The sequence below is a fragment of the Peromyscus leucopus genome, chromosome 8a (assembly GCF_004664715.2).
Source record: "Peromyscus leucopus breed LL Stock chromosome 8a, UCI_PerLeu_2.1, whole genome shotgun sequence".
Lineage (NCBI taxonomy): Eukaryota > Metazoa > Chordata > Mammalia > Rodentia > Cricetidae > Peromyscus > Peromyscus leucopus.
Window position 1 is genome coordinate 45,870,478 of NC_051085.1, and position 23,851 is coordinate 45,894,328.

The 23,851-nt window shown below is 40.5% G+C and overlaps 1 protein-coding gene across 1 annotated transcript in view; it reads right to left on the reverse strand.

The window, feature by feature from the left end:
* Nox3 (NADPH oxidase 3) overlaps nucleotides 1–9,024 on the reverse strand; it is a 61,806-nt gene extending 52,782 nt beyond the window's left edge. The window contains exons 1-4 of the mRNA XM_037200386.1: nucleotides 8,962–9,024; nucleotides 8,305–8,400; nucleotides 8,080–8,190; nucleotides 6,704–6,788 (exon numbers count right to left, since the gene is read on the reverse strand). Of these exons, the coding sequence (XP_037056281.1) occupies nucleotides 6,704–6,788; nucleotides 8,080–8,190; nucleotides 8,305–8,400; nucleotides 8,962–9,024 (355 nt within the window). The remainder of the gene's footprint in view (nucleotides 1–6,703; nucleotides 6,789–8,079; nucleotides 8,191–8,304; nucleotides 8,401–8,961) is intronic.
* Between the last annotated feature and the right edge of the window lie 14,827 nt (nucleotides 9,025–23,851).

Here is a 23,851-nt window from a genome sequence, read left to right on the forward strand (position 1 = left end):
GCTTGCATGTCTCCAAAGGACTTTGACTCGTCGATACTTGTCCCTCCTTGAAACCTCAGCTTGACACCAGTAACTATTTCATAATTATTTACTAAATGACATTAAGATTACAGAAAGACAGAGGGGTTAAAAATAAAGGGTCAAGAAATCAATTGACTATACTCTGACTGGAGACGTATGTTTATTGATGTATATTTCTGGTGTGATTTTCTTTCAGCTTTAAATTGAAAGTTAAGACAGGCATACTTCTGCAGCTCCCCAAAGAAAGTAAAGCTTGTGATAGTGTTTCTGTAGCTATTATCTTTATTGCCTTCTTATGAGTTCAGTGAGGGTTTTCATCCAATGAATAGTGTGTTTCCTCCTTAGGAACGGTCATGGTTTGTGTGTAGTTTGTCCCTGCTAAGGTTTGCATGGTAACACTGGTTTGGTAATGTTGAGGAGTGATGAGACCTTTAAGAGGTGGTCCTGAAGGGAGAGGTCATTACTAGACCTTCCTGTGCTCTGGCTCCAGGTGTCCCAATGATCTTTCCCTCCTCTCTGTGTGGTCCAGACACGATGCTGTCTGCCCTGATGTAGCATAGCTCGGGGCCGCTTGAAGGAACTTGCACCACATTGTTTAGCGTTTCCACTTTATAAACAAATCTATTTTCTTTATAAAATACCCAGCATTAGGTATTTCCACTGAGGAATGAAAATGGACTATACTCAAAATCCATCACCGGATGTGTCCATGTCTGTAAAGGGGGTCTCTTGCTCAGCCCAGGAATCCAAGAAGAGGAAGGCTCACCTGCCATCAACCTCCTGGTGTAGGTAAAATGGGAACTGCTTGCTAAATTCAACACAGACATCACCCATAATTCCTAAATTTCTGATAATTGGCCTAATTTTTAAAATATTTTTTTTATTTTAATAAAAATAAAAAATAATTTTTAACTAACCTATTCAGAATGCTTACTGCATACCGGACACTGTCGACGATGCTGTATCACGTGATTTGGTTTGCAGGCACTAAGCCTCATTTTACAGACCAGTATTCAAAAGGACAATGGTGAAGGATGGATGAAAACCTGCTTATGTGACCTCAAGGCCAATCTTTGGACATATGGGCTGTATGCTTTATTTTGACTGACTTTGCTATTTATTCTGAATAGTTGCTCCTGTGAACTTAGATCAAGGATTGTCTTACTTGGGTCCTTTGGTGTGGCACCACCCTGTCTCTAAGGGTTCGTTTCCATTTTACCCATCTCCCCACTCACTTCTTTGCCCTTTGCTTCCCTTCATTCTCTCTCCATGGAGACAGGTACCGGGGGCATTCCCATTTCACAGGATTAGAAACTGATTTCCCTATTATATTATGGGACTGGCTTACCAATGTGCCATCGATAGCCAACTGTCAGGAAGACACCGCTTCTCTAGCACTCCTTTCCCTTGTAATGAGTTGTTGATCACAGTCTGTTTCCTATTAGGTTGACTTCCACATGAGAATCTAACAGTGCTACTAAAGTATGTGGAATAGATGAATCAGGACGTGGAGCGGCTGATTCACTTCTGTAGCCATGTGTCCTTCTGTTTGAGCTGAAGGCGCTAACCGAAGTGGAGAAGGAAACTCAAGGGACCCCTCGAGAGGTGACCTCTGAGGGACTATGCTAGAACTGTGTTGCTCGTATTTTTCATGTACGTTAAAGTTTATATATTAAATTTCTTTTGCTTCTGCCTTCTCCACCTTTGGTTTGGTTTAACAAAGTAGATTAAATGCATGATATCTTAGTTATCGAAGGACCCCTGGGTAAAAACCACCTGAGCCCATTTGACTGCATAAACACTTTATTTTCCTCTTCGATTTGAAAACTAGAATTATTCTAGGTTGAAAACTAGAATTATATCTATGAGCTGTTGAACTCAAAACTCTTGGGCCTGAAGGTAACAGGAAAGGTATTGCTTTTGTTCCATTTCAGACATTGTATTTTCTCTCTTTCTTAAAAAAAATACATCTTATTTTTTTAATATGAATAATCAAACCATTGTGGTATGACAGTAGCTATTTCTGACATGGGTTTAAGATACTGGTGTGGTTGGTTTCTGTCCTTCACAGTCACTGAGATACTTTCATCATATTAGATTGGGTGTTAGTATCTAGCAGAAAGAATACCGAAGTGGATGCTTTTCAATTACCTAATTTATTTCTGCCTCTATTTTCTCATCTGTCAAATGGGTAGATTGGGCAAAAATAATACCCATACCCCACATGGCATCTTAGATCTCTTCCATCATGTGATGCCCATGCATTTCTCAGAAGCTCACTGAAAACACTTTCCATTCAAAAAGGATCTACCGATGTGAAATTCGTATGTTAATTTGTTTCCAAAACTTCATAATGAGTGGTTTCAATGGAAGATCTTCAGTTTGCACTGACTTCAATGCCACGGACTGAAAATGAGCTCCTCGTGTGCCCCTGTGGACTTTCCATGGTGTACACTGTTGTGTACTGGCAAGAGCTTGAGGTACCTGGAGCACCCGAATGCACCAGGCTGTCAGCCAGTCTTCCTACAATTCTATTCTCTCACCCAAGTACTTTTGAAGAGACCAGCTATCTTGGCAAGGCTGTGCATGTGCATTTAATTGGTCTGTGAACTTCTGAGTTTAAATGAGGAACATTTATTGAGGAGCAGACAAAAAAAAATTATAAAGGTTACAATTAGAGCCGGTTGCCCCGAGAAAGTGACTTTTACGTATTTCTTTGCCTTCTTAGGTTCCCCCACCCCCGTGGAGATCAAAGGAGATATAATTGAGGGGAATCTTGGAAAGGGGTCAGTTCTAGTACCCTTCTGCCTGCTTGTCAGATATAACAGTGGGTCTGGAATTAGCCACTTCTTAATTAAAGCGGGCATAGAAACGGGGACCTAGGAGAGAATCTTCCCCAAGCTTCTGAAGCCAGAATCTGACTTTCCAATGCCGGGTATGGAAGGGAACCGATCCATTCTGGCACACTGTGAGCCATGTGTTTGTAAATCCCATTAAAACCCATGAGGCAGGACTCGGGGTGGAGCCTTGTTGGCTCTCTGAGTACCTCCAGTGGAACTGGTGACTGATCCCTAACAATTTGTTAGCGGTCAGATCCGGAGGAGCTTGTGCCTTTGGGGCTGCCTCTACCTTGGGAGCTCCAAATCATTATTTTCTCAGTACTTTATTCTGTAGCCTCTTTTCTCAACCTGCCCCTGTTCTGTTTATTGATGTTTGTGAGCTAATTTTAGCAACTCATCAAGAGTTGCACTCAGGGTAATTTTACACCCCTGAAACCTGGCAGACACAAGCTGCAGAATTTGCGGAAAGAGCTGCGTGGGTCACCATTTACAACCTCCGTTGATGGGAAACCCAGGCTCCAAGTACTGCTTTTCAATTGGAGGGGTCTTCAAGGTCTGCCATGGACCAGGGGATCCAGAAAGATCCACATTAATGAGAACGTAAAAGCTGTGAAACTACGATTTTTATACCAGTGGGCTCACAGGGCCCTGAACACGATTTATTCGTGGTTGGAGGGGGCTCCTGCTTATCACAGGCAGGCAAGCAGGAAGGCAGGAAGAAACAGCTCCTGTCGCTGCCTTTTCGGTGATGCCCTTGATTAGAGATAGCATTGTTTCACCTCTTCCCTCCCTCCCTAGCCTACATCCACCAGTCTCTAATTACATCCTTTAATGATCCGACCAATTAGAGCCTGCAGTTCAACTTCTAGAGGAAGGGATGAGAAATTAGAGGTTGGCATGCAAACTTCTCTGCGGATGCATCTCTTCCAAGGTTACACACCTCTATTAAGCCAGTTGGCTATTTGAAAAGCAGCATAATGGGCGAGGCTAATAAAATCAGCTCAGGGACACAGCGGCTGCTCCCCCATGAATACAGCAGAAGGACAAATGAGAAAGCCAAGGTATAGCTATGAAACGGGGACTTAGTGTTTTTTTATTGGCTAGCCACATTTCTTAGTTAATGTGAAATGCAGTAATTGCTTTGTCAAGGATTGGATGAGGGGGAGAATTTCCTTTCCACCATCCTGCCTTTGTTGGGCTGGAAACCACGGCAGTGGGGCTGGTTGCCATGGAAGACCAGACGAGGGTACTTTGCTCCGAGATACAGCTCTGACCCTGCCAGGGTGAGCCCCAGGAGATATTCAGGAACAGAGCAGAGCAGCAGGAGTTCAAGAGAAGTGGGTTGGAAAGAATACTAATGCCCTTTGGAGATTTTTGAGGGGAAGAGGGTGAAAGTACATTCTGGTTTTTCTCCTTGCCGCAGAATGTGAATTTATAATCTTGAATGATTAGTATGGTTTTGAATCCATTCATCTCTCACTCAAACTCCCTTTCATCCACCTAGAGTTTGGGCATTTGTGCCTTGTACCTTTCCTATCAATTCATCCAGCCTCTCTTGCATGTGGCTAGATACCACTTACCGGGGTTTGATCAATTGGTTACAGTCTTCTTATGTAGCAGACCATGGCTGTTAAGATTCAAGAGATTCCCCATGCTTCCAAGGCTCTCAGAAACAGGATCATTACTCTTGTTTAGGGAGTGTAGCATGTAGGTGAAGTATGGGCTCTGACACAAGTGGGTCCTCCTGGTATGGCAGTGTCTTACTCAGGGAGGACCATGAAGAAGAGGGAATTTCAGCAGAGGGAACATCTGAGCAAAGGCATCCAAGACTCGGGAGAATACCCAAGGGAAAAAGTCAATGAGGGTGTGGCGAGCTAGCTGTGGAGTCCATCTGCCATGCTCTGGGGCTTGGACTTGACCTTATTTGCAATTACAGCAAGTGAGCGAATGACCTTGTATTCTTCAGATTCCCGAGCAGATTTAATCTACATATCTCACAGAGGTAGAGAAACTGTATTGCTATCGTGCTCTTTTAATTCCACAGAGTGTTGAGGAGACCTACCCTGAGCTCATACAGCTAACAATAGTGAACTAAAAAAGAAGCTGGTCACATGATCCTAGGTAAATGCTGCTCACATTAAATTTCACATCATCCTGAAATAGCGCCGATCACAGGGGTTTCAAAAGGTAATAGGTCTTATCAGGGTGCCCTGCTCATAGGAGGCATTCTATGTATATTACCTATGCATTCATACTAATGACATATGAGCACATATAAAGAATATATACTCAGAGGTTTAAGAAGAAAGCCTTTCCAACTCATGTTTTCATGTAGCCTTTATGTTTCTTTCTGATGCATTTTGATGCCCCCCCTTTTCTTTATATCCTTACAACTTTCTTACAGAGTCTGAGTCTGCCTTTAAGCTATGTATAGTAAGAAGATCCTTCTTGACTCTTTACTGTGTCCAATCTCTATTCTTAATTCAAAAATAAGGAATTATGAGGATTTTAATACAAGCCCAGAGATTCCTAGAATCCTTCCCACTTCCTGGCCTATGCCTGGAGGCCCCCGCTGCGGGGAGCTCAGTGCTCTCAGGGGGAAACTGATGCTGATTTTTGATAGTTTCAAAGTGTGGAAACGACTTCCATTTCCAAGCTGATGTCTAGTTACTGGCATTGCCCCTCACTTCCAAGCACGCGGGTGTGTTCTGCGGTGTCCTAGGTCCTGAGACATAGCAGCTTGACCAGCCTTGTCCTAACTAACGCTAACCCTCTGTCCACCAGCTGTTTCATCTAGGACTTGATTTTTTTTTTTTACACTAATTTCCTCACAAACCACAAAGACCTTCTGTAAAGCATATCTCGAGTTGGTTTGATGTGGCGTTTAAGACAATCAATGGGGAGAATCTTCTCCACATGTCTCACTGCACACCCAAAGTTGTGTTAATTGGCACTCGGGCACCGTCTGTCATGTCTTGTTGCTTAATTAAATTCACATTTGTTTTGAGTGTTCCTTTTACTCTGCTATTTTTTTATGCATGAGAGAATAAAAACAAATGAGGAAAACATTTTATAGTTAAATTAGTTTGAGAGGAAGAGTCCCGAATCATAACTCTTTATAGTTCCGGTGGCCTTTTATTTCAATGTCTTTGTTTCCCAGCAAAACCACAAGTCAGCTGATTGCTACCTCTCCTTTCCCTTTTTTTTCTTCCTCGTGGGTGACTAACCTTGCATATAGATACTAATTCCTCCTTAAATGACAAGTGTAACAGTAACCATAGCTGTTCATATGCTGATACAATCTGTGTTTTTCATGACCCTTTTATGTCTACTAACTCAATACTATTCAGAACCCAGTTCACATGACCATTCTTTTTTTTTCCTTTTCCTGCCTGTGATGTCAGAGTTAAGAGTAAGGTATCTTCACCACACAAAGAAGAACGCTCTCCTATCTGTATCTAACATCCATTAAATGGCAATAATCATTTTCCTATTATATAATTGAGGTTTTGGCTCTAAGTCGATTTTAGTTCTGGATTATACAAATAACAAAATGCTCATTTAAATAGCATTACATAGTATCTGTCACTGTATTGCAAACAAGCCACTTATTCACAAACAAAAGGAAATCTCACTTCCTTTGATAATTGAGGCATTATGGAAAAACTCATTTAAGTATAGATTAGAAATTGAAAAAAAATGTAAATACAAGGTTTCATGTGGTCAGATAAAGGGTGAAAGTTTCTTTCCTCTAGGGGCAAGACTGGGAGAGATTCAAACAAAACTCTGAAGTTAGACACTGAGACAGTTCCAAACCCGCTAGACGATTAGTAAGCTCTTACCCGCATTAACAGCTATCCCATAGGCAACGAGTTTGTGGAACTTGAGGTTTTTGTCTAGATGCCTTCCCCATGGTCCTCTACAGCACTGAGGTATCAAAATAAAAGAATAAATGAGTTAGGGGAGTGGACACAGATCTAACACGCCACAAGACCTAAGAGGTTAAGACTGAAGGCTTGATGGACCTCTGTGTTGCTTCAGGTGGGAACACAAGACTTAAAACCTGGTGGCACCTGATCACAGGAAAACAAAAGATTTTCAGCTGTTTTGCTGGCATTTCAGCTCAGTCCAAATGCTGAAATTCTTAGCTCTCTGTCCATAACTCAAAGCTCTTAAATAAACCTTACAGCCATGTCTCAGTCAGTATGTTAGTACAGAACAGGGAAGTGGTAACTGCCACCCACGCCCATGTGTTTTAAGTGACCTGTACATTTTTCTTATTATGCAAAGAAGGCCACTCTGCATCTATGACTAATATTCATTAAGCTGTGATGATTCCACAATGAGGTATTTCTCCTGATAAAGGTGACTGGCAATCTTATTTTTCTGCGTGTTGTTTTCATTATCAGAGGAAAGCAGGTAATGGGCATGAAGGAATAAATAGAATTAGGAAAGGTGTTACCACTGATCAGTTAAAATGACCAGATTCAATCTGGGTCCTGTGAGTGTGCTTGTGGTAGGGACTCAGATGTTTCCAAGTGGTGCCCGTCTCAGTATTTTGTTTATCTCCCTACAGTCAGAAATACTTGTCGTTCAAACCATCATAATCCTTTCATCTCCATGCGGGAAAAGGTTGAGTGACAGAGTCCAGTGTCAATGGCAAAAACCAAAGTCAAATTGGGTGTACTTACTTTCAGTTTTAACTAGTGTAAATGCAAACTACTGGGAGTTTCATAGGAAAATACATGTTTTCCAATTACACTTGTATAAACTCTCTGTGTGTGTGTGTGTGTGTGTGTGTGTGTGTGTGTGTGTGTGTGTGTGTAAGTATGTATGATTGTGAGCATGGGGTATTTGTATGGAGTGTAGGTGCATGTGTGTATGTATGTACATGTGTGTACCCATGTATACAGGCTAAAGCCAGAGAACACCAGGCTGCCTACTTTACCACTCTCTGTCCTATTTTCTTGAGTCTGGAGTTAGGTTGGTGGCCAGTTAGTCCCTGGTGATCCTCCTGCCTCCGACTTACAATAGTGCTGGTGTTACAGACACATACTAATACACCCCGTTTTTTCTCATGGCTTCTGGAGATTTGAACTCAGATCCTAAGGCTTGCATGGAAAGCACTCATACCTGCTGGGTCATCTTTCCAGCCTTCCATTGCACTATGTTAGGAAGAAACAACAACTGAGCTTACTTAAAATATTTTAGTACTTACCATACTCGTTCCCCTCACCAGTGAAATGAAGTTTCGACTGACAGGTAACAGAATTAGCATGCAGTTAAAATTCAGGCACACTGCAGATGCTCGGGCCCACGCCAGTGTAGACTGTCCATAAGTCAGAAACATAAAAAGGAGGGATAGTGAAAACATGGAAGCTTGGAAAAATAGAATGCACTTTCTTTTCTGAAACAATAACAGATTGTCATTAAATCTACTTACACCCAGAATAACTCGTGTATAAAAGAAAGCCTCCTCTTCGGCGTACCAACAGAACGTGTCAATAAATAGATAGAAATTTACTGCCAGCCATGAGAGCTAGGATATAACAAAAGGAGACATGATCAATGCGATTGTCCACCATTCCCCCCACTCTGGATCACTTGGGGCTTTTCATCTTTTCAGATGAAATGGAGAGCTTGTCGGTATTCATCAGAACCGCTCCATACATTTATTTCTTCCAGATTAGATCTTAGCAGTGATGACAGATAAGAATAAATGACTGACTTTTTTAAAGTTGTTTTAAATATGTGGGGTCAACTGACAAGCATAGACTCTTCTAAAGCAACAGGGATTGACATGGTGAGGAGAGGCGGACATCTTTAAAGCACTCTAAAAAATGACAACCCCACAGGCTAATTCAAAAACCTCAATTGATAGAGAGCTACACGTCTGCATCATGCAATACATCCTACTTGACTTCAATACTTAAGAATGGACTGAACTGGAAAACAACTTTGCATGATTCTATAAGGGTAAATTAAATATATTCAATGGGTGTCTGCTAACAAGTTTTTAGTCTCATATCTAATGTCACATTTCCAGACTCTGTTTTAGAAATGTCACCCCAAGAATGAGTGACTCTTAGATACAACTAACAGGAGTGATACTCACAACTACCACGGTGGACATGCTCTCGTTCAAAATCCAGCACACCGTCATGACACTTCTCTTACCACCGACACGTTATTCCTTCCAGTTCATGAGAGCCTGTGTGTTCTGTGCTTAGTAAGGGCTCCCTTTGAGATCATTTCATCCTTTTGCCTTGGAGCACCTGTTGGAAGCAGCTCTCAAGGAATTTCTAATTAAGGACTTAGTGCCAAGAGCACATCACCAAGCTGACGTGCTTCATAACCTGGGTAAATACAAGTTTCTGTCTAATGATTCTCTTCTTCAAAGGATTCAAAGGAAAAGAAACTCATTTCATTAAATTGTCTTCATGCCCATGCCCCATTCATCTTCTCCATGATTGCAGTCATGATGATAATAAGTCTGTGTGCAAATTTGAGAGATAATCTTATTTATGAAGGCTGCTGGCATAGCAAAGAACCTCCACCCAGCATTCCCCACATTATTTAAGTCTTTCCTCCTCTGACTCTCTTTCAAAAACCTCTCAATAGAAGGCAGAGAGCAAGAGCTAAGTAAATAGGGACTGAGCCATTTTTCAGAATATTGTGAAAAAGATTCTAAAATTTCCAGATAGGAAAATTCTTGTAAGCTTAAGAAGTGTGATGATAGCCAGGGAGAGGTGGCACATGCCTTTAATCCCAGCACTTGGGAGGCAGAGGTAGGCAGATCTCTGTGAGTTTGAGGCCAGCCTGGTCTACAGAGTAAGTTTCAGGATAGATTCCAAAGCTACACAGAGAAACCCTGTCTCAAAAAACCAGAAGAAAATAAAGAGTTGATAAAGCGTATTGTACACTTCTTTGTGTATGTGTGAGAGTGTGAGTGTGTGAGTGGGCATGTGTATAAGTGTGCATGTGTATTTGGCACCAATGAGCTAAAGGCCCTGCCCCAACTTGGAGCACACATACTTTGGTGTTCCCAGTAAGGCTGGTGATTCTCTGATTTTTGTGTAACTTTTAGTTATTAAATATAGTGACTGTGATTCTAAGACAAAGCTTTCTCAAGTGACATAATGTTCTGGCTAGTTATGGCCCAGACATTTTCATTATAAAGTTTTTAGATAGGGAGCTGGAGAGATGGCCTAGCAGTTAAGAGCAGTTGCTGCTCTTCCAAAGGATCCGGGTTCAATTCCCAGTACCCATATGGTGTCTATAACTCCATTTCCAGGGGATCAGACACCCTCTTCTGGCTTTGGCAGGACCAGGCACACAAGTGGTACACAGACATACACTCAGGCAAAACACCCATACAGATAAATTAAGATTAAATACAAAAAATCTTTAAAATAATTAAAAATTATTTGGAGAATTGCATGGCATTTGTGTTTTCAGAGAGTTGATTTGTTTAGTTGTGTTTAAAGAATGTCTAAAAATTAAAAACCTAATAAGAGGAATAGCTGTGGACTTCTGTTGACTTGCATTTACCTGGACACTTAGTTAAGAGTGTTTGAGTATTTATTGTCCAATTAACTTACACATTGACTCTAAGAGGATTTCATAAGTGTTGCCACACAACTGTGGGGAGAGGATCAAATGAAGTAAGTTGGTGAAGGAATGATTCAGACTCGACTCTGGTTCTGATTCTAGCACTTTTATTTTCAACCATCACTGTATGAAATATTAATATATAGATTTGTGTATCAAAATGCTACTATAGAGATACAAACAGCATTCCTACAAATTGGACATATTTAAGTTATAGGAATCCATTTATTTTAACTTATCAATTACAAACAAATAAGTTGTTATGTGTGATTAGGTATGCGGTTTCTTCAGTATGCTAGTGAATAATTGAAAACTGAATAAATACTTCTGCTGTGTTAATCACTCTTCTTTTATGTTGTAAATTTTGTGATGCTTTGATAGACTAAGCCTTGCTCTGGTTTCAGTGGGTCCCTCACACTTTTTGGAAATCTGATTTTCAGTGACACGAAGTTGAAAGGAAAGACCCACACGAAAGTAGTGACCAAGTCAGTGATATGACTGAATAAATGCCGTAAGTCAGCGTCATGTCCCTAAAAGGACAAATTCAGCCCCATTTCATGCTTTCACTCCCTCTCCTGTCTTGCTGTGGACCGATGAGGCAAGACCCTAACCTCTAAAATTGTGAGGGAATACAATTCTGTAGCATCAACATAGGTCTTATTTATAGGCTTGTGGTGAGGGGAGGACCCTCTCATGTTAGAGTAGTTAGCTAATTCCTAGTAGTTAGAGCTAGCAACTTATTAGGGATAATGAAGAGCTTGCTTTGTGGTCTTTCTTCATGCATAAACCCAGCCATCTCCTTCATTAATCTCTCATATACCAAAACAACGTCTCTGTACTAAATCAGCCCAGGGCCAGGTATACAGCCAGAACCATTCCATGGCCTGAAGAAACTGTTCAAAGCCTCAGATCTTAGGCTGGCTTAGCTGTTCATGGGGACTTGCCTTGTGTGAAATCTGCAATAAAGGCCCTGTCTACATTTTATGCCTTGCTCCTTTTTGCCTTCTGAACATGTGCTTTGTCACCCCACATGGCCCCCAGTGACAAGGTAAATAAAAGTCTATCTCTTTCTCTTTCAGATGTGGCAGTAAAAACAATTATCAAATTCACTTCTTCCTAGAAAAAGAAATAATTTTAAAAGATTTTTTTCTGTGTGGGGATATATAGAGACGTTGGTGTTTGGGGGCAGCATTTGCTTGAGATCAGCATGTAAGTTAGGATCTGCAGTTGCTCTTCAATGATGAGCAATAGGAAGGTGTCACATCTTGGGGATGGAGAGATGGCTCAGTGGTTAAGGGCACTTGCTGTTCTTGTTAAAGGGCCCAGGTGGAGGGGTTGGGGATTTAGCTCAGAGGTTGAGCGCTTGCCTAGCAAGCATAAGGCCCTGGGTTTGGTCCTCAGCTCTGGAAAAAAAATAAAGAAAAGAAAAGAAAAGAAAAGAAAAGAAAAAAAAAAAAGGGCCCAGGTTCAGCTCTCAGAATCTACATGGTAACTCACAACCACTTGTAACTCCAGTTTCAGGGGATCTGAAACATCTTCTGGTCTCTTTAGGTTCTTTCACAGACATGGTGCACATGAAACTCACACAGGCAAACACACATACAAACAACAACAACCTTTAAAAACCTTAAAAAAAAAACAACACCTAAAAAAACCTATAAAATCTTCATATTTATTTTTCATCCAATAATCTTCCATGATTAAATGATTTGTTATTTTTGAGATGTTTAGGATTTACATATTTTAGAGACCTTATTCCGTTAGACTATGAATGCTAATTCAGAAGGAATACATACAGGGTTTTATATTATCTTCAGATTCAGTGAGTACAAGAGTGGGAGCTGTTTTAGTCTTCTGTGCTCTTTATACAATATTACAATTAAGATACATAATAACATTGATGGTAGGAACACAGCTGCCTTTCAAGATTTTATATATATATATGTGTGTGTGTGTGTGTGTGTGTGTGTGTGTGTGTGTGTGTATGCACATCTATGCTTAGGATCTCAAATGCTCCCTAAAGGCTAGATGAAAGGCTTGGGTGCCTGTGGCACTACCAGGGGGCGAGACAATCTTCAGGATATGGGTCTTAGAAGTTCACCTAGAAGTTCACAAAGGATGGCGGCATCCCTTGAAATGGGTATAGGGACCCTAGCCTCTCCATTTTGCCTAATGGCCGCTATGAAGTGAACTGACCTGACCACTTCTGTCCTGTGCTCCCACCATGATAATCTGCCTTAGCTCAGTCTTGAGGCACAATGGCAAATGGCCATGGACTGAATCATTTGAAACTGTGATCCCAGACAACGATGTCCTTATATGTGATGGACATTGTATTAACATATAGCTATTATCCCTTAAGGCATACAAAAATGGTTAATGTTCATATTATGAAGGTTTTCATGGTTTAACTTAAGGATTATCTTTATAATCTTTTTTTGTAGAATTTATGATGACTTTAGTTCACTTAGATCAAAGACTAAATTATATTCTATTTATATTTAATTCTAAATTATATTCAAATTCATTCAGAATTCAACAGTTTTATGGAATTGATGGAAATACATTTTCAAAATTTTCATATTTAAAAATAAGTTGATTACACCAACGAATTAGAATTAAAACTTATACAGCATCAGACATCATGCCTTCTATCACACATCAAAGTCCAAGTTGGTACAACCTATGAAGACTTCCACAGAAACAGTTTTTTTGAATGATACATGAGGGTAAAATTATTGTTTCCCAATTAGCCTTCTGAAAACATGAGGATGCATATAGGCCTTGGATTTTACTTCAGAGAAGACATTTGTACAAGACACGGTTTAAATCAAGACTGACTCATTTTCAAAGAACCTGGGACAAAATTAACAGGAAGTAATTTGCTCAGAATCTAGAGCTACAGTGTATATGCTTAGAATTGGATCTACTTAAATGACTGTTTCCATTGCTAAGAGTTAGCACCATCCTGTTTCCCACAAGTGTCTCCAAGCAGAGAAGGTAGAATCCGATTTTGATTAGTTAGTTCTAAGCTCTTCCTAATGTAGCACTCACACTGATTTGCCCTTTTTGTCCACCACAAAAGATGATGTGTTGTTGGAGTATTGCTCTTTTGGAAAGCTCACCAATAACAGTTCTTCCTTGATGTATGCAAATGGATTTTGAGACAGGGTCTCATGTTCCATAAGCTGGCCTTGAACTCATGATCATCCTGCCTCCAACTCCTATGTGCCGAGATGGTGAGTATGTGTTATTCATTATGCACAGTTTATGCTGTACTAGGGTTTGAACCAGGGCCTTGTGCATGCTAGTTCTATCGACCAAGCTGTATCTTCAGCCTTAACAATTCTTCTAAAATGGAAAAAGCACGAAAAAGAACAATGTTTACAAAGGTAGCTTAATTGTTTTCATATCTGAATGCAAACTCTGTATTAACCATGCTATGCTCCTGGGATTAATTTAATCCATTGTATGTTAGTTCTTTTCAGTCATTTAGCTCATCAGTTAACACAACAAAGAAACACTTTGAGGAAACACTTTGATCCTCAAGGGCGGGATTGATCACCTAGTAGTTCGCTACTGCATGCTAAAATCCAGGTTCCCTGCAGATGTGGCCTAAAAATAGTATTACCAGGATATCTTCTAAGAATTAAACATCTAAATGCACATGTCAGCATCTAAATACTGAGGTGAAAAGAGATGAAAAACCAAAGGGGATAAAAAAGCAAACAACACATTCCATCCCAATCCTTACACAATTATTTCAAGGAGCATTTATGGTGGTAATTATGTAATTATTTTTCATCAATCATGTTTTGGATAAATTCTACTTTTAAAGGAAGAGTGGAATAGAAGGAAATGTTTAAAAGGATACTTATCAACATATAACTGTTCTTAAAATAAAATGTAATCGACTCACAATAACCCAACTTTTGCTGAATTGAGTGTATTGCATTTTAATTTCAGGAAACATAAAATTCTCTTGCTATCATTTTTAAGTGGCTCCAGTCACCAGTTTAGCTCATGAGTCTCAGTTCCAGGTCCCTTCCCTGACCTGTGTCATAACTCTTTCCTTCATCTCATGATCATAATTCCAAACGGAAAGGTGTGCTGAGGTTACTGCACACAGGCTTTCTTGCCACATAGATGGGGAGGTGGCAGGTACCTGTGCAAGACCTGAAGATTCAAGTTGAAGCATCCTGGGTGGCCAGAGATCACACCTGGGGCCTTCAGACAAACTCTCTGCCTGGTTTTCTGGGTCCAGAACACCTCAGCTTTAGTGGGGTCCCTCTTTCTCATCTTCCCACATTTACAATCGGTTTGATCTCTAAAGCCATTCTTGAAGTTGCTTGGGAGAGCCCTGATGTTAGGTTTCCTGAAGTTCCCTGCACAGACGACTACAGAGTGACTAATTTATCATTCCTTGCTCTAAACAAAGTGTCCCTGTTTGAACCACTTGGCTTAGAAATCTGGTTAAGGATAGGACTCACCTCTTTAATCTTACCATGCCCAGCACACATCAGACACCACTTAATGTTAAATAATACATAGAGAACCACATTTGTTTCTCTACTTCTTAGCACACGAGAGGGTTCTGTACAGATCCCCACACAGACACAGTGACAGGGAGTTTCTGGCAGCCAGTGGCTTTCATTAAAGTTTCAAAATGAAAGGGAAGTCTGCCTCTCTAGGAAGTGAATTATTTGACTTCTGTGTTCGGGAAAATGTAAAGTTGAAGAAGGCTAGTCTAGAAATCCCTCCTTTGCACACCCAAGCTGTTCATCTTTCAAAAGTCAAAGTGGATGCCAGAATTCCATAGATTTCATTTTTCAAGATGAACATTCATATTTGAACATATTTCAAGCCAGATGGTTTACAGTTCATGTATTTGTTGGCGTTTTCCTGCCACAACAACTAAATATTGAAGACACATATTTGTGATGAGGAAGGCACTTCCAACCATCCACCCTGCTGCTCTTTCATGCTGTGTGCTCACTCAGCCCCCAGCCTCCTCCACAGTGTGCTGCCCCTGGGGAAGCTCCTTTGGGTCCAACAGTAAATTACATCTCTTTGATTTAATAGACAGAGAAGAAGAGAGGTAACACAAAACAGCAACCCCCACCCCGCCCCAAGACATATTTCTTATAACAGCCATGAATTTTCTGGTAGCAAATAAAAAAAAGCCAATGAACATCTATTGAAATATTCTGTTTTCGCCATTCGTTTAGACAAGCTAGAAAGTTTCCTTCTAATCTTAGTGCTTTATAAGTGAGTTTGCCAAACTGCCAGGCTGTTTGATCTGTTTGATCAGGGTTGAGAAGAGAACAGGGGATTCAAACAAAGGTTATTAAAAAAAAAAAAAAAAAAAAACATCAGGTATGAAAATACCAGCTGCAGAAAGCATTGTGCATTTGTACTTCCGGATGCTGGTGTCACTCACCAGGCTGGCGAGGACCTGTCTTCCAGGATGAATGTATTCATTTCTCCTTTGTCATCAGGTGGACAATTTGTTATTATTCTACCCGACTCTCAATATTTGTATCATTAGAATTGAAAGGCTCCTTCTGTTGACAAAGATCCATTAGGAAACTGGATGAAAGTAATACACTTTTTAAAAAGAGGAGAAAAAGCATACAACTATCATCAGAACTGTCATCCCACAACACAGGACATGTATACAGAAAAATACACATTAGTATAGTTTTTTTAATTGATGGTATACAGAGCACAGGGTTTGAATGGAAATTGCCTAGAATCATCATTTGGAAGAACCAAGGGAAGCCTCAGGGATTATACAGTGCCAGGGAAGTCAAGGCACTAAGCTAAGTTTGTCTTGATTAGTGAAACGGGAATAGAGACGGTATTCCACTCTGTTTTTTTTTTCCATTGTATTATTCCCAACACCTGTTTTCATATCGTTGCAGTCTAGAGTGTACAGGGATGAGACAATGGGCAAAATCCACGATCTTTGTCTCAGGCAATGGAGTCTGAGAAGTTTTCATAGGAAAGATGGTCCTATTTTTCCAAAATCCTGGAGAAGAAATATTTTGGAAGGTCTTTTAGGTGTCCATTATTTCAGGTCTGTGACAGTGAAAATAGGTCACAGCTGGGTTGTGTGCCCATTGTGCCCGACCCCTCGTCCCAGGTGACCTGCCCCGGTTGTGCTGTCTTAAAGACAGATGCACAGGAACCCGATGACAACCACCTGATGATTCCTCACATACTTTCTGCTTTGACTGGCATGCTGAGATTTGATGATGTCCTGGCTGATTAACTTGAGCCAATAAAGAAAAGATGTATTCAGAATGACAGGGCCATTAGCTGTGTTCCAGTCCCCTGGAAAGACAGGATCAGTCTCAGGCTGATCTTCTTCTCTGACAGCGTAGCCTTCATAGAGAGTGTAAGTTTAATGTCAAGTTTTGAAAAGCTCTATCTAAAATGTGAATTTTCCCAAGGGAGGAATATGATTTTGTAGGACAGTTGACCTGAAGAAATGCTGTCTCCCTGATAGGTAATTTAAAACTAAATTTTATTTTTCCCACCTCTGTATTTTTAACGATTCTTTTGGCCCAAGAGTGAAAGGGATCGACACTGTCCAAGACCAAGTTACAGTGCATTGTGAGAATGAATCTTTGGTAGGGACAGTGGACTCTGTAAGTATGTTGACACCTGGGTGTGGTAGAGTCACTTCTGATTTCTGGTCCTAGTCCTGCATTTTTCCCAGGTGGTCTGAGTCCTGCATTTTCCCCAGGTGTCTCAACCGTCCCAGGCAACTTAACCATGACTGGATCACAGGAGTTATAAAACCTACAACTCCTAGCTGTAGCCTTCTGTTTTTCACTCGAGTCCCTTTCAGAGAGCGAGACACAGGCAGAGCACACACAATTTAATTCATTCATACTTTATTGGTAATCCCAAGAAATTTGGAAGCCATAGGACATTCTAGAAAGTCCGATAAGAGAATTAGCCTCTCTCAGGGGTGAGCTTCCTTATTGTTTGTCCAACACAGAGTGGATTGGTCATCCTTGAAACCAACAAAAATGGTGCTACCAACAAAAATGGTTTCAGCAGATTGTATTTACATATTTGTGCTTACACACAAACACACACACGTATGTAGCAATACTATTTTTTTAAAAAGAGGCTATCAATTTGAGAGGGAGGGGCCACGGGAGGGGTTTGAGGGAGAGTGATGGGGAGGGACAGGATGCAGGAAAGGGCGGAGAGAAACTGATAAAATTGTATTTCAATTAAAAACATATTTAAAAAGTAAGCTCAACAAAAAAGAGTGGGGACAACAACAACAACAGAGTACAGTCTTGACTTCAAATTCCCCTGGGAGGCACACTGGAGACTCAGTCTGGGATTGCTAGACTGCGGCATCCAGGAGGTCTCCTCCTACTTGGAAGACCTGAGTTTTGTTCCTCAGGCTTTCAACTGATTAGGGAAGACCAACCGCTTTATAGAGGGCAGTCTGCTTCTGTCAAGGTTGATTGAGGTAGAGGGCAGGCATCTCAAAATACGGCTGTTAGGGCAACACATGATGCCGGTGGACGAAACAATTGGGCACCCTAGCTTAGTTAAGCTGGCCCACGTTACTCACGCTTCATAACCTCAAGCCCCTTGGCGGATCTGTCCAAACATAATCTCTTCTGTGAGATTCCTCCCCCTGAACTAATTTCAAGCCCACACTGCAAGGTGCTAAAAGAAGCTGCTGCGGTAGCTCCGGGGATAGTAGGTGCCACAGAGGGCAGCAGTGAGGGATGAGGAGGGCTCCAACGTTAAACACTCATTGGAATTAAATCAGAGAGAAGCAATGTGGAAGGGTCGCCCAGGCCTGGGAGCAGCAGCAGTGTGGAACTGTTACAAACACAGGCAAGGTGATAACAGGGCGTGTGGGGGAAGACACTGGAGAGATGACTGGGGGCCTGGCTGTTGAGGCCTCTTTTGTGTTTTCTTGGGATCCCCTAACAAATTATCACAAAGGTGGCAGCTTCCAACGAAAGGTGTTTTGTGTTTTTGTCTTTCGTTTTCTTGTTTCTTTGTGTGTGCATGTGTTCGTGCTTAAACCTGTTCTGGAGATTTGAAGTCCAACATGAAGGCGTCCGCAGGATTCTTTCTGTCTCTGGGCTCTTCCTTGTGTCTCTGGGAGCTTTTGTTGGTGTTCTCTTGTGTGGTAGCTAGCTTTGTGTTGCTGTGACAAAGCCTCTCAAAAAAAAAAAGTCCGCTTCCACAGAGCAACCGTTTATTTCAGGGTCTGTGTATCTGTGTCTTCTGTTTTGTCTTTTATGGGGTTGTTCATCGTATTGAAGGTTTCCTTAGCCCAGGATGATCTTATATTGAGATCTTTCATTGTATCTGTATAAGTCCTTTTCCCAAATAGGCTCATCTCTGGATGTTCCGAGTGGACATACTTTTGGGGATACCACAACCCATAATAGTCTTGTAGGAAAGGAACAAACAAACATCCGTTTTGTATCTTGGCCTATATTCAGGGACCACAGACCAAGCCCCCCAAATCCATGTCACTCAGCTAGGAGATGAAGGCACCTGTTGCCTGCTGAACAACTGTATCTGCAGGAATATCCCCTGCTCAGTTCCAAGATCGAGGAACAACTTCATGCTCCCTTTTAATTCTTGAAAGTCAGAGTTCTAGAATGTGATGCCTAATCACCTTACTGTTCAATTTGGGGGAAAATATTAAATGAAAACATGGACAAGATCGATATCACAACCTGAGCGCAAGAAACGTATCTATTCACGAGAAATGACTCGTGGACCTCCAGATTTGGACAGCCACCATAGTAAGACCTGTGTGAATATGAAACACTGGCTGTAGAGCACTATAGTTAAAGACTGTCTGGGGACCAGGGTGGAGGATAAGGTGAAATGAGTGAGCTCAGAGGTTAGAGACAATGTAGGAAGTTGCTGTAATGGACCAGGAAGGGATCTATGAAAGTTAACTCCAGGAGTGGCAGTCTCTAAGGCATTGCCGAGCCATGTCAATGTTTCCTTAATGAAAATATGAATTGCGGGACATGTAAAAAACTGTAAGGTGAGATAATAAAATTTACGTGTACAAATTTTTTTTTCTCATGGAACTATTTGGAACATCAAAGACTTATTTTTTTCTTTCAAGAACCAGATCTAACAACTCCTACTTTGCATTCATTTTCAAATGAAAAATATAACCCTATACATAACTAATTAAATCAATATAGCTTATTATGACAAAAATAATTTCTTTTAACTTTGCAGACAGCACCACATTTTATATTAAGCTGTTAATACTCATAACCATATGATTTCAAAATCAGCCAAGCTTGAAAAATTATTGTCTCTGACATTCCCAGTGATCAAAGCAACCTCAATTATAATATTATATTAACTAAGCTAAAAAATAGTATTAAAATTTCTAACCTTTCTGCACTGTAATTAGTCATCTAACTATGTATCCAAATTTATTTGATATATTTGCATAGTTAATTAATTATAATTTATTTAAAAGTCTTCCATTTATAAAACTTTGCTCTCCTCAGCCTATGAGTATAATTGCCAAGGTATGAACTTAATTTTTAAATATCTTCTTTAAACTGTGGCAAGATTTATATATAAAAAACATAGAAAAACTGTTTAAAAATATATTTTTTTTAAAAAAAATTTATACTTTTAAGAGAGGATAAAGGTTCGGTTTGGGGAACCAGATAACTTAAATACAAAGGCAAGTAAGAAGCCTTGATGCCACTTTCAGAACAAATGACCAAATAATAAACTGGTGAGGTCACACCTGTTTCAGAGTTGTTAAGATTCTGTGCAAACTTGATAGTTTGAATCTGGTCCAAACTTGTTCTCTGGCCTCTAGCACCCCACTTACATACTCACCCACCCACACATCCACACCCACTCACACCCACCCACTCACCCATCCATCCACATCCACTTACACACCCACCCACTTATCCATACCCACCCACCCACACATACTTCTAATTAAAATAAAACATCTAAAGCATGATTTCTGAACCCTAGATGAACCTTTTCAAACCTATGGGATAAATACTTGAAAGGTTCCAGTCTACATCACATGAAGTCACATTATCTGGACTTCAGTAGCCATTGGACTGATGAAAGCTTAAGTATTATGCTCAATGTCAAAACATGACAGAACAGAAATTATACATCCTTTGAAATGACTATCAGAAATTGAATTGGATGAGCCCAAGTGGTTTAGAAAAACTGCATGAATTCAGGCTTCTGGTTAGGGAATGGGATCAGTTGTTTAGGTATTTGTAATCACAGGAATTTCACAGCTTCTTCCATTAGTCGGTGTTATATTTTAGATACAGCTTCAGATTGTCCAACAAGGCTTGTGAAATGTAGCACCAATTGCGAGGTACAAGAGAGCAAAGATACCCAGTAGATCATTCAGATTTTCTCCTCCAGTCTTTCTTCTCATTCATTCTGGTACCTCAACCACAATGCCAGCTAAAGACAAAGAAAGAGAATTACAGATCAGTTTCCTTATAAACATAGATGCAAAGGTACTCAATAAAATTCTTGGAAAATGAATCAAAGAACGCACCAAAAATTATCATTCACCATCCCCGAGATGTAGGGATGTTTTAACATACATAATCAGTGAATGTAACCCACCATATAAACAAACTGACAGACACAGACTGCAAGATTATCTCATAGATTCAGAAAAGGCCTCTGACAAAATCCAACACCCCTGCATGATAAACATCCTGGAGAGAGTAAAGATACAAGGGCATACCTCAGTATAACAATTCCTGCTCTGTTTATTTATTTATTCCTGTGGAATAATCCTTTTGTAGATTGTGAAGATGTGTTGCTTTCATTGCTTTAATAAAACGCCAACTGGCCAATAGTTAGACAAGAAGAGGTTAGTCAGGAGAGCCAGACTGAGAGAATGCTGGGAAGAAGAAGGGCAGAATCACCAGGATGTGGAGAGAAGCAAGATGAGCTTGCTTTGCTGAAAAAAGATACTGCCACGTGGGAGAACATAGATAAGAACTATGGGTTAATTTAAGTTGTAAGGGCTTAGTAACAAGCCTAAGCTGTTTGCCCAAGCATTTATAATTAATAAGACGTCTCCATGTGGTTATTTGGGAGCTGGCTGGCAGGACAGAAAGTTCTGCCTATAATTTATATTTACTTATTTTGTGTGGTGTGTGCATGAGTGTATGCCTAGTCCCATGTGTGTGGACATATGTGTGTGGAGTTTAATGTGCATATGCATTTGGAGGCTAGTGGTTAACCTTGCATATCTTCTAAAATCTCTCTCCAACTTACATACTGAGGCAGAGTCCTTACTTGAACCACGAACTTGCTGATTTGGCAAGCTAGCTTCCTCTAGGGTTCCCTGGCACTGTGTTCTAAATGAATGCTCCAATTACGGGTTGGGCCACCAGGATCACCACACACTACATGTGCTGGGCGTATGAACTTTGTTCCTGATGCTTCAGTGGCAAAGGTTTTATCCCTGAGCCATCTCCCAAATCTCCTGTCCCTACTCACTGCTCTTTTTCTTAACAGGAAGAGAAAAATCCTTACTTCTTGTTATGAGGTCCCTGTAGGTACCAAGGGAACTGTGAAGCATGAGAATGAAAACTCAGTACAGCCAGACTTGGTCAGTCAGACTGTATCAAAACTTCTAGAAAGTCTGATACCGTGGTTTAATTCTCTTACACACTTAAACACAGCCAGACTTTGTGGGGAGGGAGAGTTTCCACATGACAATTCTCGTAACAAAAGTTCAGGGATGGTGACGTAGAAATTCCCTTGCAGAGTAGCAAAGCACCTGTGACCTTTACAATAAGAAAGAGTTTTGTTGGCTGATAAGCACTGCTCAGGGCTAGGACCTCAAGGAAGGGTTTGTAATACACACAAGGATGGATGTTATTGATGGAGGATGCAAAGTATGTGGGGTCTCCTTCCCTGAGAGACAAATTCCAGGATTAGGGCTAAACAAGTCTCAGGATTTGCGGGAAATTCAGGTGGAGGCTGGCTCCTAATAGAATAGCAAAACTTCACCAGGTTGTGTGACCACTTTCATGCCATCATTCCCGTGACCAGGTATCATTCATTGCCTTCCATTGAAGAAAATAGGCCTGCATGATTGACAGTCCTGGTTTCTCCAGTGCTTACTCTAAGCTATGCTTCCTACTGCTTGTAAATCTGGAAAGAATGGCTCATTGCTTATTGAGGAAAGGAACAGAACCATTTGCAGATTGGGACTGTAAATTTATACTGGAAATTGATGAAACATGGAGCTACAAATTAATGTAAAAATGGCTTAGAAATCATGAAATTTCCTAGGCAGAGGCACTAGTAAATGTTCCCAAATAGAGAAAGTCTCCACTTCTGGGTTTCATTAAGATTGCAGGATGAACTTTGATATAAAATTTTGGTAAGTAGATTTTGAGCATATCAAGATAGTCTGTAGACAATGAATTGGCAATTTATATTTTCAATGATTAGAAATGATGGAGCAGTAACTACATAGTTAGGAATTACTTATCCCAAATCATTTTAAGCTTTTTATTAGTGTGTGTGTGTGTGTGTGTGTGTGTGTGTGTGTGTGTGTGTGTGTGTACTTACATACACATGTGCGCCACATCGATACTTGCATGTTGGTCAGTTCTCTCGTTCTAGCACACGGTTCTGGGCATCAACGTCAATCACATCAGTCATGGTGGTAAGTGTTCTTTCCTGCTGTGCCATTTTGCAGGTCCTCCCATTTTTTTTAAAGTAATTTATTTACATTAGATATATTTCTATAGGGCAAAGAGAGGTAAAACAATTTTAGTGGTAATTGTACTTCTAAGTGTTGCCTGTTGAAGGATAAAGAAAATGAATATTTGTATTACTGTCATTGAACACAAAGGTTTTCAGTGTTGGGAGAAAGGATAAAAGTGTGAGATTAATGAGGCTTAGCAGAAACTCTGTAATTATGGATTTAATTAGAATTATCAGTAAAAAGCTGGCATACTTTATCTAAGGGGTTATTTTCTAGTTATGTTCATTGAAAAGTTCTAAAAAAATATGACATCCAAGTGTATATGGGTCATGAGCTTCCCTTGGCTCAGTCCGTGTTTCTAGATGTCATTCATCTATAAACACCATGAGTCCATGGAGGAGGGGCTGAGTCCAGGTTTGGAGCAGGTGATTCATAATTAGTTTAAACAGTCATAAATGTGTTTATAATTTAAAATTAAAACAATGATTACTTTCTGGTCACATCAGAAATTAAGATTGCCATTATAGACTAGACGTTTCATGTGAAGGGCACTTAGGACCAGCATGGGAAGGTTGTCCCTGGTCAGAGGTGACATTCTGAGGCTTGAATATGACCA